At 39.4% G+C, this 15,714-nt stretch overlaps 1 protein-coding gene across 1 annotated transcript; it reads left to right on the top strand.

Annotated features, from left to right (window-relative positions):
- The first annotated feature begins 1,234 nt into the window (after positions 1-1,234).
- Positions 1,235-15,123, top strand: LOC129749059 (fatty acid hydroxylase domain-containing protein 2-like). The gene is made up of 3 exons (XM_055743896.1): positions 1,235-1,542; positions 14,046-14,676; positions 14,743-15,123. The coding sequence occupies exons 1-3, from the start codon at positions 1,431-1,433 to the stop codon at positions 14,906-14,908; spliced, it is 909 nt and encodes a 302-aa protein (XP_055599871.1). The 5' UTR covers positions 1,235-1,430; the 3' UTR covers positions 14,909-15,123.
- The last annotated feature ends 591 nt before the right edge of the window (positions 15,124-15,714 follow it).

The raw sequence follows: 15,714 nt of genomic DNA, 5'->3' as shown, positions 1-15,714 counted from the left end.
CACAACTTTTTTAATCCATTTTAGATTTTGATCTCAACTACTTGAAATTCTCGCTGTTTTAACTGTATTTTCGATTCGATTTGTTCACCACTTAATTCTCACTAATTTCTTTAAAGTTGGTCTTCTCAATTCAATAGAAAATTGTCATCTATCTGTTTCAGATGTTCCTTGATTAACTTGTATTCTGGATAGTTTGCAAAGGTCTTCGAATCTTCTTAATTCTTATTCTTATTCATTCGTTTCATCCGTCCTCTCGATTCATTGTTGTTTACGTTTTTTTGAGTTGTACTCTCAACCCACGATGATTTGTCCCCTGAAAAGTTGCATCTGTTTTCTAGATGTTTCTGTTCGTTTCCCGGTGTCCTCTCGAACCACTCGAAATACTAGTCAATGTGGTTTCAAGTGTCCTCTAGATTCATTATTTTTATACTTTTTCAAGCTGTCAACTCAATCAACTTAGAATGGGCACAGATATTTTCAGCTACTTTTTCGACTTGCTATGCTTTCAACTTTATCAAGCTGTTCTCTCAACCCACTTGAAGTTTACATAAATATGTTCAAGCTGTCCTCTCGATTCGTGAGTATTTTGTGTTCTTCCCCCGTGTCATTCAATAGAAAAGAAAAAAAGAAAGATCTCGTTCGAAACTGTGAAAAAAGTGTGAGAGTCCCTTGAAGTTAAGAGTTCAGAGTTTGGCTTTAGGGTGAGTTTGGAATATGAGTAATCAAGTTGTTTCCTCAAAACAAGGGAAGCGCCTTTGACATGAACTGCGTGCCACTGCCAGAAATTTGTGCGGCCAAAACGGCGACAAAATTAGTCCAACCCGACGATTTGCGGAAGGCCTGAAACGTGATAATCTCAACGTGTTGAGCTGTATTTTTGCGGAACTTAGTTGGGTACTTACTCGCATTTGAAATGGCATGATAGAATTCGAATTCAAATCAAAATAGGCAGAGAGAGTTAAGCGCTTGAGTAACTGTCTTACTGACTCAATTGAGAGTGTGAAAGATCGAGCAGAGGGAGCGTGAATACCTACATGAGATGAGAGTGCAGCCAAGCAAGCATCATTACCTACTTGTGCTGGGCCACGCCGCACCGCGCGCCGATACCCGGAATAAATGTGTAATAATCACAACAAGTAATGGTTTTCGTAAGTCTGCGGGGCTTGGACCGAGCCGAACTGAAAGTAAGCAAGACACGCATACGCGATGCGCATCTTAAAATCAGTGGGTGAAGCTAGCGTGTACTTACAGTCCGGTTCCAGCATTTCTCTCGGGCGGGTGTTTTCTGTTGTTGCGTCGTGAGTCTTGAGGTTCGAGGTTGTTGCGGTTTCAGTCGCGTTTTTTTATCCTTAGTTGTTATTTGCGTGGAAGCGTCTTGGATTGCACCAACTTCTTGCTTCTACAGCTTCCGGTGACACACGGACGGAGCAATGTCTCTGGGAATCGAAATATTCGACCTTCCGGCCCGACATTTTCAGCTATTTTGGGGCGCTTCCGGTGACATGTGGCAGTCGCTGTGGGATCGCTTGCTGGATGTTACAGGTGATTTTGCGGTTTGTTTTCTTGCAGTAGAGAAGAGTAGTCGAAGAACGAAACGAAACGAAACGAAACGAAACGAAAGGTGGTTTTCTGATTTGTTATGGGTTACTGCGGGCCGTGCTGATTAAAACAGAACGAAGATCGCTGTCAACGAACTTTGTCATGGCGTGCTGTGTGCGAAAAAAAATCGCAGAAGCAAAACAGAACCGGCTAGAGGTCACGGTTTTGTCGGTGATGTTTGCAGATTTGCATTCGCATTGTGACTTTGTGAGGCTGAAAATAGCTCGTTAACATTTATTAAAGAATCAAGCATGGTTTAACTGTCGAATCTGACTGTAGACTTATTAGATTTATGAGAAGCTCATGGAAAACGAAATATTTAGAACAAAAACACGATCAACTGAACATGAGAAGTAAAATTTTAATTAAATATCAAAATATTCTCAAAACTTGAGATAACCTGAAGGTTGGCCTGATGACCCCCTGTCTGCAAGGGGGGCACTTATTCGAACAATAAGGAAAACACCAATCTTATCACCAAGTAGGCCTGCTACTATGCAAAGTACACGCAACCCGAAAACAAGAAAAAAATGATACCAACAACAAGTGCGCAAATGGTAATTGCAAATCATTATGGTTTGCGTACGAAAGCAAACCAGCCTTCTTCGATGATTGTGCTAGATTGGAGTCTCCAACCCAAATGTTAGTTATCAGCTAAGAAAATATAGCTCCAAGATTATTCGTTGTTTTCCTGCTTCTAAGATTACCGATTGTGCAAATATAAAGGTAGACGTCTCTGTCTGAGATTTGCAGAGAAAAAAGGGGGAGCGTGTGCTCCCGATATCTTTCTGTTGAGGATCGGTGATAAGAATGTAGAGCATCGATTAGCTACCGATAAATAATCCGTATTTGTCGGATATTAATCCATCAAAATTGAATTAATCATTGTTAGTCTCATTGTTGTCGGGATCGATTGACCGGATTCTGCTGTCCGGTCTATGTCACGACACGACAAAGCAATTGAACAAATTGGGACATTTAACGTTGATTAGTAAGGTTGAGGTTGGTACCGTTGATGCTGTGGACCCCATACTAGCTGGAGTAGATTGTCAAACATCCAGGGGTTGATACGTTCAAAAGGTTTAAAATCAACGCCGAGGGATGACGTTTGTCAAACAAACTTCCAAGATGTATGGGTTCTAATTTCAAACATACAGCTGGTATGTTCTATATAGAAATGCATCTTCTTTGTTAGAGAGAACTTTATTATTTACATGGGGATGATGGGAGATGAGTCATGAGTTGTTCTGGTGGTGTACCGATAAATATTTGTACCCCACCGTATTGTTGGCTCTTTCTCTTGTATTGCTGAACCTGGACCAGCTGCACCAGCTGCACTAGCTTTGTTATGCAATTATTTGCACTATTTTCACTGCCGTTTGTGTATTTCATCGAGTTCATACATAGCAGCCAATTTATGATATATCCATGGGGAATCATCTTTAAAATGATGTACATATACTAACATAAAACCTAAAGATTTTATTACACTTGATCAAAGACCAAGTTTGTGTATACTTATGTTTAAGAATATTATCAAATTCTTTTTCATGTATTATATTTTAAATGTTTTTGTAGTCTATATAATTATAGAAAAGATACGACGCACAGACAATTATTGGTTGAATATTAGTAATTGGATAAATATTAGTAGTCTCGTAATCAGCAATGATCACGATCAATTTAGACGAAAAATATAACTTTTTGAACTCTAGGGATCAATTGAACCGATTTTTGAAACCATTGCCTGAAATATGTGTAGAGTTTATCATTGTTCTGAAAATATGCTATTATGAAGTTCATATTATATTCTAACGATTGATATATTGGAATGAACATTTTTGTTATAAGTTTTTCATGTGAGAAACACTTTAAAGTGATGAAAAAAGATCTTCATGTCGCATTTTGTGAAATTTTCCAAACAAAGTTTAATAACTCAGAAAATTATTTTGTTAAAATTTTTTGAGCTTATAGCATAGCTGTTTTGCTTCATATGGCACATTTTTTTCATTTTATTTATGTAAGTCATTCCAGTTTCGAAATTTAGCTAAGGAATCAAGTATCCCCACACGCAGGAAAATCTATAAATATAGTAAAATTACGCGTCTACTCGAACATATATAAATATGATTGTTTGGTTCTGACCCGAAAATTTGATCAGGCCGACCAGAAAATTATCCGTTGCCACGAAATGGATTATGGCTAATATTTGAATGGATGAAATTCAACAGGATGGCTGTTTTAACCATAACTGCTGCTCTTCCCAAATTTAGGATTGTAGATTCAGAGTATAAATAAGAATTAAATTTACCAAATAAAATTTTTCACTCGCCACAATCCAATATTGTTTCACGGTGTCTTTGGGAGAAAACTTTATTTTTCGAAAATTAGCATCGCTAATTTTTGCACCATTCGAAAGCTGGGACTTTCCCCTTTCATTTGAGCCCAAATTTGAAATAATCCACCGGGGGGTCTAGAACATTTTATTTTTTTGAAGATTTTTTAAATTAATGGTTTTTTTTTCAAATACAAAATTATACTAATCACTGTGAAAACGCTCGTCTTACCTTTAGCGTAAATTTAACATCAAATGTCAATAACATGATTTAACAGGAAATTTCCCTCGCTACAATTTTGCAGAAGACATCAAAGTAATACAAATTGAGAGAAAAGAGTTGGAATGTCACAAACAGAGTGACTATTATTTTATTTGAAAAATCTAATAAAACTTCTCACCACTAAGACTGTACTAAGACCAGAAAAAGTATTCGTAAGTTATTGATTGTAGAGTGTGTAAATGTTCAAAATGGTTTATTTTCATTAAAAACCAATCTTTTACATGAATTTGATCTGGATTATCTGAAGTTATGAGCATTTGTAGGGTTTTATTCTAGAAAAAAGTTCTCAACTTTATTTTCAACAATTATAAGAGGTTGATTTGATGTAATACTTTTATCTGAAAATATTCTCTAAATTCACTCAAAGTTGTCAGATCTGAAGTCATCAGATTTTTTGCGATTTTTTTATTTCGTTTTCTGAAAATTTTGAATTTGTTTAAATTGATGATTTTTCTTTTAAATTTCCTAGATAAAATTAAAAAAAAACATGGATTTTCATCTGATAGTATGAAACACTGCAAACTTTTGTCAGTGGATTTCTGGGTTTTTGGCTTCCCCTGGAATGTTATTTTCTTACTTCTATGAAAACAAAATATAACATCGTGTCATGAACAGTATTTAAAGCGGTGGCTTCAATGCCTAACATAATTTTTCTACATATATTTGCCCAGATTAGGCACATATTTAAAATGTAACATTGCTCAAAGTATGAAATGAGTAACAAAATTTTCAAGTCATGCAGGTGCCATCTTTTTTTTTATATGGCCGGACAAATTTGAAATCTATCTTTTGTCATTTGGAGTAGAAACATCACGAGGAGGGGGGTTGGAGATTATAAATAAAAAATAATTTAAATTTTCAATACATTGAAAAAAAAATTGAACCAAAGCTGGCTTGCAACAAACTTGTATACAATCTACATTGCACAAAATCAAGCAATCGAGAAAATTAAGATCAAACATTTGAAAAAAATCTTAAACAACAGGTGATATTACTCCCATCTTCTATAGTTTGGCTTTCGCTCTTTTAACTGTTTGAATTTTCGAAGAATATATCAAATTTTTGTTTAAAATACCTTAAACTTTATTTATTCCCCACTTCGAGATTTTTGGAAACATCGGAGTGACATAAAAAAATAATTTGATATTTGTTCCGGAATAATAAAACTCCACAAATGCTTATAACTTCAGATAATCCAGATCAATTTTAATAAAAGATTGATTTTTTAATGTAAATAAACCGTTTTGAACATTTACACATCTCTTTAAATAAATGTACAACAACAACAACATTTACACACTCTAAAACCAATAACTAATCTTGTAGAATACTTTTTTGGTCTTAGTACAATCAGTGGAGAAGTTTTATTAGATTTTTCAAATAAAATAATAATCACTCTGTTTGTGACATTCCAACTCTTTTCCCTCAATTTGTATCACTATGATGTCTCCTACAAATTTGTAGCGAGAGGAATTTCCTGTTAAATCATATTATTGGATTTACGCTAAAGGTAAGATGAGCGTTTTCACAGTGATTAGTATAATTTTGTCTTCAAAAAAAAAAAAAAAAAAACATTAAATCTTAGAAAAAAATAAAATGTTCTTAACATGAAAAAAATAAAATGTTCTTCTCCGCTGTTTTTTCCTGCACTTTCCGGATTGTTCTCCCGGGAATCAAATCAAATCAAAGTCAAGTGGATGTAAATATCTTAAAACAATTTAAACTATTTGAGAAAAGAAAAACTTTAAATATTTATCAATTTATTTTTCCTGTGGGTCAACATTTTCCGCTAAAGCACAAAAAATATCTCCTTCAACTGTTTCTTTTTCTCTTTTTTCTGTTTCAAATTTACGTCTAACTTGTTCAACATAGAAATAAATGTTGGCTGAACAAAATACGAGGTCTAGCATACGAGTTTCTGCCGTAGCATCTAGCAGAAAATGCTCATCGTGCTCCGATAAATTGTGCTAAAAAAATACGCCCAGAGTCAACAACTTAAAGTAAAAACGCGTTTTAAAATTGATTATAGTGAAAAATCGAAAATTTAATTATGGTGAATTATGGAGCCACAGCTTGATTAGTTTAGATCTGACGATTTAGCCTTTTGGATAGGTGTCGAAGAGGGCATCAAAAGACTCGAGTTCGTTTCTCAGTCGAGGTAATTTTTTTTTCATTTACCATTCCAGCAAAATGAATTGCTGAATACCATGAGCAAACTAAATTTCTGGACAGTCTTCCGAAAATCAATCAAAACAAACACTCAGGATGCGTTTCCTGTTGGAAACATTCAGATTGTATAATGGGATAGCGCCTCTCGCAACTGCTTCGCCTGGCTGGTATGCAATCTCGATCAGCGCTCCTATCAGCTATGCAAACCGAGTCGCATCATTCAGAATCATCGGTTTAGCAAACATCGCATATCGGAGATGAGTGAGATACAAACTGATCCATTCTGAATGTAGCTCACTCAGTATCTGCCTGAATTATATGAAATTCAAAATTATTTTTTGCAGGACGACAGTTCAGTTTGCGACGCTGACGAGTTAAGACGCTTTTCGATATTATCGCGTGCTGCTCGTAGTGTTCTCGATTTTCTTTCCTGTGTTTCACTAGCACAGACATCCATCTCAAATATCGTTTCAGTGACATTGTGTATTGTGAAATAGACTTCTGATTGATCTCTTTCTTGAGTTTCTCGCCATTATGGCGAATCGAAACCCACCTTGGGGTGGGCAAACCGATCCCGGACAAGCTTTTAGAAGAACTCTCCCGTCATGGATGGATCCAAATGGATTGCATGGAGACTTGCAATTTCTTTTGATGAAACCAGCCGATAAAGTGAAACTTCCAGCTAATCCATTTATAATTGCTAAATCTATCGATCGTGCGGTGGGTAAAATCGATGGTGCGAATCCTATCGATGGTGGTAATTGTTATCTACTAAAAGTGCGTAGCCCAGATCAGTTCAGCAAATTGGAACGTATGACGGAGCTTATTGACGGAACCCCCGTCACCGTTAGCTCCCATCCTACATTGAACACTTGCCAACGCGTAGTTTCGTGCCGGGAAGTTTTTGGACTTTCGGATAAGGAAATCCTCGATAATCTACTCGACCAACATGTAATAAAAGTGTACCGTTTTGTGAAAAAAGTTGACGGCAAGGAGGAACCAACAAACTCTATGGTCCTTACATTTAGAGGAACAATTCCTCCAACACACGTTTATTTTGGTTACGTTAGGGTTCCAACTCGGGCATATTACCCTCGACCACTTATGTGTCTCAAGTGTGGCAAATTTGGTCATACCAAACTTCGTTGCAAGCATCCTGAAATATGTCTAATTTGCGGGGAATCTCCCTCACATCCTGACTGTCCGAAAACTCCCCACTGTGTTAATTGCGATGGTTCGCATTCCGCCAGAGATCGTTCTTGCCCTGTCCAGCAAGAAGAGCAAGAAATTGTCCGAATCCGGGTTGACCTGGGAATTTCTCAGGCAGCTGCGGTTAAAGAATTTCGTTCCCGATGTCTCTCTGCCCAAAACGTCCCCAGTAAGATCCAACAGCGTTTAGTAATAACCAAACCAAAAGCCACAGCAGATGAAAAGGATGCCCGCATTCTGCAGTTGGAACAACAAATCGCCGTTCTCACTGCTCGCCTAAACGAACTCCAACCTATGACCGATTTTGACTCCGAAACCGACAACAAATCCTCTGACAGTTCTGTCACCACCATGGTGACCGAAACCAGCGAAAACACCTCATCTACAACCAGATCCACAACCAAACGGAACCGAGGCTCCCAGAAATCATCTGATGATTCCCAGAAATCATCTGTTGATTCCCAGAAAAAACCCACGACACCAAAAAAGAAACGGGCTCTCCCAACCAGTAAGTCCAACATAACCGAACGACCCCGTGGTAAAGAACCCTCCTAGGCTTCCTTCTAAAACTTGGTAAGTTTAAACCCCTTATTTTAACACCATGGCTGATACATCAAATATCAATCCTCCAGATATATCCCTCCAGAATAACGTTCCCTCTTACGAAGCCCTATCTTTGAACATCAATTCACAAACAACAAGCTCCCTCAATGTCCCAGATTCCTCTTCCCCCAGAACTCCCACCCTAATACGAAAAACCCCTTTCGCTCTACAGTGGAACCTACGAGGTCTAAGAGCACGAGCTCTTGAAATTCCATTACTGATCAACGAGTTCTCACCTATTATCCTTGCCTTTCAAGAAACCCTTGCTCATCCAAATCAAATCTCTGATACGTTTATCAAAGGATATAAACTTTTATTGAATACCAACCTTGGTCAAGGATCTGGTATCGCTGTTAAAACTGGCTACCCCTTCTCCAATATTCCCATTGATTCCCCTTTAAATGCAGTCTGCATCCGTCTTAAATCGCCCTTTGAAATAACTGTACTATCGATCTACGTTTCACCCGAAAAATCCTTCAATGACTACTCCAAAGAAATGGAAGAAATATTTCTACAGCTTCCTCAACCAGTGCTCATCTTAGGTGACTTTAATTCACACTCCACCAGTTGGGGCTGTCACAGAACAGACAGAAAAGGTTCTTTTACAGAAAATTTCTGTTATTCAAATAACATAACAATACTAAATAACCTCCTGCCTACTAGAATTGACCCCTCCACCGGGAACACCTCTGCCTTAGATCTGAGCCTTGTTTCCTGGCACATCGCCTCAAAATTCAGTTGGAGGGTCCTTGATGACACCCATGGGAGCGATCACTATCCAATAATAATTTCCCTCGAACACTCTGCTCCAAAAGTAGCTACAAGACCGCGTTGGAAGTATGAAGACGCCGATTGGGTCGGGTATCAAATTGATATCGAACGAGCCCTTGATAGAGATCCCCAACACACCCCTGAATCCTTTTCCCAACTTCTTTTTGATACAGCTGCTTTACACATACCACGAACTACTGGCGTGCCTGGAAAACGATCTGTCCCATGGTGGGGCCCCGAAGTCCGGGACGCCATAAAACTACGCCGGAAAAAACTCCGTGCGCTGAGACGCCTCTCAGCTGACCATCCCAACAAAGAAACAGCTCTTAATGAATACAAGACCGCACGCTCAGCTGCCCGGGCAGCTATTAAAACCGCTAAAAGTAACAGCTGGAGGGAATTTGTCGAGGAAATCAATCCCGACACACCTTCCGCCAAACTGTGGGAAAAGATTAAACGCCTGAGTGGCACCAATCGCACAAGTCGCTTCCAGCTTCTGATTAACCAACAGTACTCAAACGATCCCTCTCTTTTAGCCGAATCCTTTTGCCAACACTTCTCATCCATCTCATCCCCTGACCCTTCCAACAACAGCAACTCCCCCATTGATTTTAAAACCGACTTAATCCTTGAATACAATTCCGATTTTACCTCACATGAACTTGATGTAGCCCTCCAAAAGGTGAAGGGGCGATCGGCTGGACAGGACGAAATTGGCTATCCCCTATTAAAAAACCTTCCCCCCGTTGGTAAAGCATATCTTCTTCGAATACTGAACAAAATATGGGATATCGGAGAAATTCCAGTTCAATGGAAAGAAGGATTAATCATTCCCATCCCCAAACCGCAACAAGACCTACACCTCATTAACAGTTTCCGCCCCATAACCCTTTTGAACTGTTCAGGCAAAATTCTTGAGCGAATGGTAAAGCGACGTCTTGTGTCCGTTATTGAATCCAGAAACCTTTTGGACACCCGACAGTATGGTTTTCGTCCAGGATGCTCAACAGATGACCACCTTACAATGTTTGAAAAAATCCTAGACGATGCCAGAGAAAGACGTCACCACGTTGAGTGCTTATCCTTAGATATTTCCAAGGCCTTTGATAGGGTCTACAGACACAAAATCCTATCCACTATTAAAGAATGGGGAATCCTCGGTAGAATGGGACTCTTCATTCAAAGCTTCTTATCTGAACGAAAAGCCAGAGTCTTTATTGATGGCAAATTATCCTCGTCCAGAGTAATCGAAAACGGCGTACCACAGGGGTCAGTCATTGCCCCAACTCTGTTCCTCATTGGAATGCAATCGCTCTTTGAAATTGTCCCAGAAAACATCAAAATCCTGATTTATGCCGACGACATCACCCTCTTTTCTATCTCCCCCTTTTCTCTGCTAACCAGAAAACGTCTACAAATCGCTGTTGATAAAATAGCTAACTGGGCCCCTACTATGGGTTTTAATTTTGCCCCCGACAAGTCTAGCCTAATGCACTTTAGCCACAAAAAAAGAAGACTGAACAGACTGCTTCCCCTCGTAATGGACCACAAGACCATTCCTCTTGTCCACGGAGCTCGCATATTGGGCGTCTGGGTGGACGATCGTCTTAGATTCTCACGTCATTGTAACAGAGTTCGTCAAGCTTCCTTTCCTAAACTTAACATTCTCAGAAAGGTCTGTAGTGCCAGTGGTGCTGGATCCCGCGTGTCGTTGTTTCGATTTCTCCACGGATGGCTTTTACCAACAATGCTTCACGGTTTCGGCATTTTTAGTGTTGGAGGTGATCATATTGCAAAAAGTCTTGAACCAATATACAACCAAGCCGTTCGTATCATAAGTGGTGCTTTCAGAAGTAGTCCCATTCTGTCCCTTATGGCTGAAAGTGGACAAGTTCCCTTCGAATACATCCTCTGCCAAAACCTATCTGCCAAAGCTATCCGCTGGTTATCCTATGGTCGGGACCCTGATGTCCCTCTGGTCAGGCGAGCCAGGAACTTTTTACAAAAATACCAAGGGTCTCTCCCTGACATTGCACCCCGCCCCGAACCCAGGTCCCGCAAATTTAACTCTTCGATCCCGCAGGTTGACTTAAGCCTTCTTTCCAAAATACGGGCCGGAGGCAGTCCCGCAGTTGCCCGGTCATTTTTCCATCATCTTGTAGAAAGAAAGTATAAACATCTTCCTAAATTTTACACTGACGGATCAAAATCCACTGATGGTCGTGCAGGATGTGGTGTGTTCAGTAACAACGCTAGCCTAGCACTTGCCTTACCACCCAAGTGCTCTGTATTTAGCTCAGAGGCCTTTGCCATCCTGAGAGCTGCACAAGACCTTTGCCCCCATCCAAGATCTGTAATTTTTTCCGATTCGGCCAGTGCATTGAAAGCCGTTCTGGCCGGAAATACAAAACATCCATGGATAAGTGACCTATCCGATCATGCTGTCCAGAAAAACATTACCCTATGCTGGATACCCGGCCATGCCGGCATCCAGGGCAACGAAGCTGCTGACCGTCTTGCTTCCGAAGGTAGTGAACAAGAACCACCCAACATACCAATCCCTTCTCCAGACGTCTCTCACTGGCTCAAAGAATTTCTCTCTATAACCTGGAGCAATGAATGGAACAGGTGTCGGGATAACAAGTTGAGAGAGATAAAGAACTGCACCTCAACTTGGACCGATCGAAAAGCTTTCCTCGAACGGCGTGCTCTGACACGATTGCGAATCGGGCATACAAGGCTGACCCATGGTCATCTGATGGAGAAAGAGGACCCTCCAGTATGCCATGCCTGCAATGTTCCGATAACCGTTAAGCACATATTAGTGCAGTGCCAAATCTATCATCAAGAACGAACAGACAGTGATCTCTCAAACAGCCTTCGGGAAATTCTTTCGAATGACCCAAATGAAGAGGAAAAAGTCATTAGCTTCCTCCGAAAGAGTAACTTATTTGCTGAAATCTGAATTCTTTATTCTGTCCTATCCTCTTTCCTATCTATCTATTTCTTAGTATTTTCCTTTCCTTATTATTAAAAAAAAAAAAAAAAAAAAAAAACAAAAAAAAAAAAAAAAAAAAAAACAAAAAAAAAAAAAAAAAAAAAAACAAACAAAAAAAAAACACAAAAAAAAAACTACAAAAAAAAAACACAAAAAAAAACTACAAAAAAAAAAACCACAAAAAAAATACAACTACAAGCCACGGAAGGAAAAGGGATGAATCATCCTAAGGGATGAAAATCCCGGAAAAAAAAAAAAAAAAAAAAAAAATTTTGCAGGACGAGAAAAATCAAACAGTTGTGCGGGACACCATAAATTCTCAGTAGTTTTAACGTGACGGACGACGGTTTAATAAGAGAACTTGTAAAATTTGAAAAACATGGCGAAAGTGAACATCTTTCCCTCACAAACACAACTTCAATTTGATTTTGATCATACTGATGTTAAAAAACGTTATAATAACAAATAAATTTATTAATTTGCTATATATCAAATCAAACAAAATACGCTAATGATCGGCTTCATGTATCACTCATTCACTGCCTGATCCATTCACTCCTGATCGAAGACCAACAAGATTCGCCATATGCATTGCGCATTGGTGAGATTCCAATTTGATGATGGTGCTGCACTGTTTTGACAGCAAGCATCGTACGAGGTGATCTGTATTTTAGCGATGAATTGAACGATCGATGATCGGGTAGGTCCAGTAGCAATCAATAACGAAATCCGACCGTTGTACGTTCAGTTGCGAAGTGCAATCAGAAACATTCATTGAAAATGAGTGATATTCGGAACACTGTTTCTGGAAAACCAGCAATCTGAAAATGTGCTTTTCTATGTGCTGTGTGATGGACGACGAAACGTATATAAAAGCCGATTTTAAGCCGGCATGAGTTTTTCACCGATGTTCGATGTGGACGACAAATTAAAGAAGAAGAAAATGTCGAAGTTCGCCTCCAAATATCTCGATCGGTAGGTCATCTGCTCTTGCGGACTGAGGAGTGAGCCTTTCGTGAAAAAGGGCACAGTAAATGGCGAGATCTACAAATCTGAGTGCCTCGAGAAGGGCATTTTGCCGTTCTTGCAGCAGCACGGCGTAGCTCCGCTATTTTGGCCGGATTTGGTATCATGCCACTATCCTAAAAGTGTCCTGGAGTGATATGAGGCCAATTCTGTCCATTTTGTTCCAAAGGACATGAACCCGCCAAACGGTCCGGAGCTGCGCCGGGTGGAGCAGTACTGGGCAATAATGAAGCGGGATCTTTGGAAGAGCAAGAAGACAGTCAAAGACGAGAAGGACATGTTGAAAAAATGAAGAAAAAAAACTGAGAAACTGGAGACAGCTAAGATGTGTTTCTTTGTATAAATAATTATATTTCAGTGGGAATGCATTTGGGGTTAATCTGAAGAGACTATTGCAAGCGGAGTGGATTGCCAACCATTGTAGGTCTCTGAAGGTTGGATGCCTTCCCTCGACGAACCATCGGCCGTGGAAGCCTGAGAAGCAATTCGAAGGCCGAGCCACACAGACATAGGCTGGACCTTGCTACCGATGGGGGAACCATACAAACATACATACAAATATAGGTATGTGCCACTCTTAAATTTTGGTTTGATTCTAACCATAGAAGAAAATTCGCATGACATTCTCGGTGTCGCAATAATTTCGTGTTCGCCCTGAAAAGCTCACATATGCAATCAAACATGAACAAAAGGTTGAACTTTGATTCTGATTTTATATATGATACTTAAATTTCCTTATGGTAAGTATTCGTGTCTAAAGTTAAACAATTGATTTACAGAGAAAGGTATAAATACCTTTGAAAATCATTAAAAAGCTTGAAAGATTTTCAATGAAGATATGAATTATGTGTGGAATCCATGTGGAGCATTTGAAATTATAGCTTAAATGAAAGAAAAAAAAGTCCAATAAATTTTTTAGTCCTAAATACTTGATAATGAAAGTGCTCACATTAAAATTGCTCAAAGTATGAATTACTTGGTTCCACGAAATGCAGAAGGAATTTCTAATTAAAATTATTTGATACAATTTTTTTTTCTTTCCCATTTCTAAGGTGACGATCCGTTCCGATTATGGATCTTCGGATCGCTCATCTACACCATGATCCTGTACTGGTCCATCGGATCGGTCTACACGCTACTCGATGTTACCAACAGGCCAGCATTTCTGCGCCGTTTCAAAGTTCAACCGGGAACCAACGAACCAGTCGACGGCGATCGTCTCCGGAAAGTCATCCGGCAGGTCCTGTTCAACCAGATCGTCACCGGGCTACCGATGCTGTTGGTACTTTACACCGTAATCGGTCCACAAACGGCGGCCATGATCCGAGAACTACCGACATTTCCCACCGTGATCTGGCATCTAACTCTGTGTGTAGTGATTGAGGAATTCGGATTCTACTACAGTCACCGGTTGTTGCACGACGGAAGGATCTACAAGTACATCCATAAACAACACCACGAGTGGACCGCACCGATCGCCATCACGGCCATGTACGCACATCCGTTCGAAAATATCGTTAGCAATCTACTTCCGATCGGCATTGGTGTCTGGGCTACCGGTTGCCACATTACCGTTGCCTGGATGTGGTTCACGTTGGCCATCTCCAATACTCTGCACGTGCATTCGGGATACCATCTTCCGTTGCTCCCCAGTCCGGAACAGCACGATTATCATCATTTAAAGTATGTCACATCACTGTTGTTTGAATTTCTCAAAAATAATAATTTTTTTTTAAATATTTTTTTCAGATTCAATCAGTGCTACGGAGTTTTGGGTGTGCTGGACTGGCTCCACGGAACCAACAATATGTTTATGGCCTCGAAGCAGGCCGAACGGAACTACGTCCTGACCAAGTTTGTTCCAGTGCGGGAGCTTCATCCGGATGAACCGGTCGTGGACAAGAAGAGTCAATGACTCGTGCCAAGTAAAAGAAGCGGGTTTCTACGAACCCAGATTGGATGTATAATACTCGAAAGTAGAAGATATTTTTTCCATGAAAATTTCGAACAATGCAATATTCGATCGATATTACGTACCTACATATCTACAAAAAAACGCTGTGAATTATAGATGAAGCAAATGTGTTTTTACCTAATAAATTAAGGCTGGATTAAAAATAAACTGTATTTGTTGAGAAATTTCTTCCAAAATAATGGGAAGGGATCTTTTTAGGCAAGAAAAAAAACATGATTTTTTTCTAATCATTCATATCAAAACCTGAACATTCCTCATTTCGTAGGTGTTTGTGTAGAATGATGCTTCTATTTCTTCTATTTGGATTTTCTTTATTTATCAAAATGACATCTAAGCAAGAGGAGCTACGAATCAAAATTATTACCATTCCTTGTGTCAATCCAAACTACACGCACGCAGAAATAGCAAAATCATTGAATGTGGCCAAGTTGACCGTCTGTGCTGTTTTGGCCGGATTTGTCATCCTACCAGAACTCCGCCCAATGGAAAAATATTGGGCGATAGTTTAGCACAACCTTATGAGAACCAAAAAAACTGCTAGCAGCGAGAAGCAGTTTCAAATCAAAATGGCGTTCTGCGGCCAAGAAAATGGATACACGCAAACTTTCAGAAACTTACCGAGTAAGTTATTTTTACGCAACCGAGAGTTTTATAATGTTTACTTTCTCTTGCATACTTTTCGTTTCTTATTTTGTATGCAACTCAAAAGTTTTTTCAACAAAACTTTGGAGTGAGTACTTTTTTAG

Source organism: Uranotaenia lowii, chromosome 1 (genome assembly GCF_029784155.1).
Source record: "Uranotaenia lowii strain MFRU-FL chromosome 1, ASM2978415v1, whole genome shotgun sequence".
NCBI classification, from domain to species: domain Eukaryota; kingdom Metazoa; phylum Arthropoda; class Insecta; order Diptera; family Culicidae; genus Uranotaenia; species Uranotaenia lowii.
Note: the sequence above shows the minus strand (reverse complement) of the source record. Positions and strands in the feature narration are given on the sequence as shown.

Bases quoted from the DNA above. Each gene is read 5' to 3' on its own strand.
- LOC129749059 (XM_055743896.1), top strand. From the start codon at position 1,431: ATGTCTCTGGGAATCGAAATATTCGACCTTCCGGCCCGACATTTTCAG. The intron at 1,543-14,045 runs GTGATTTTGCGG...CCCATTTCTAAG, and splicing joins TCGCTTGCTGGATGTTACAG to GTGACGATCCGTTCCGATTA. The intron at 14,677-14,742 runs GTATGTCACATC...TATTTTTTTCAG, and splicing joins CACGATTATCATCATTTAAA to ATTCAATCAGTGCTACGGAG.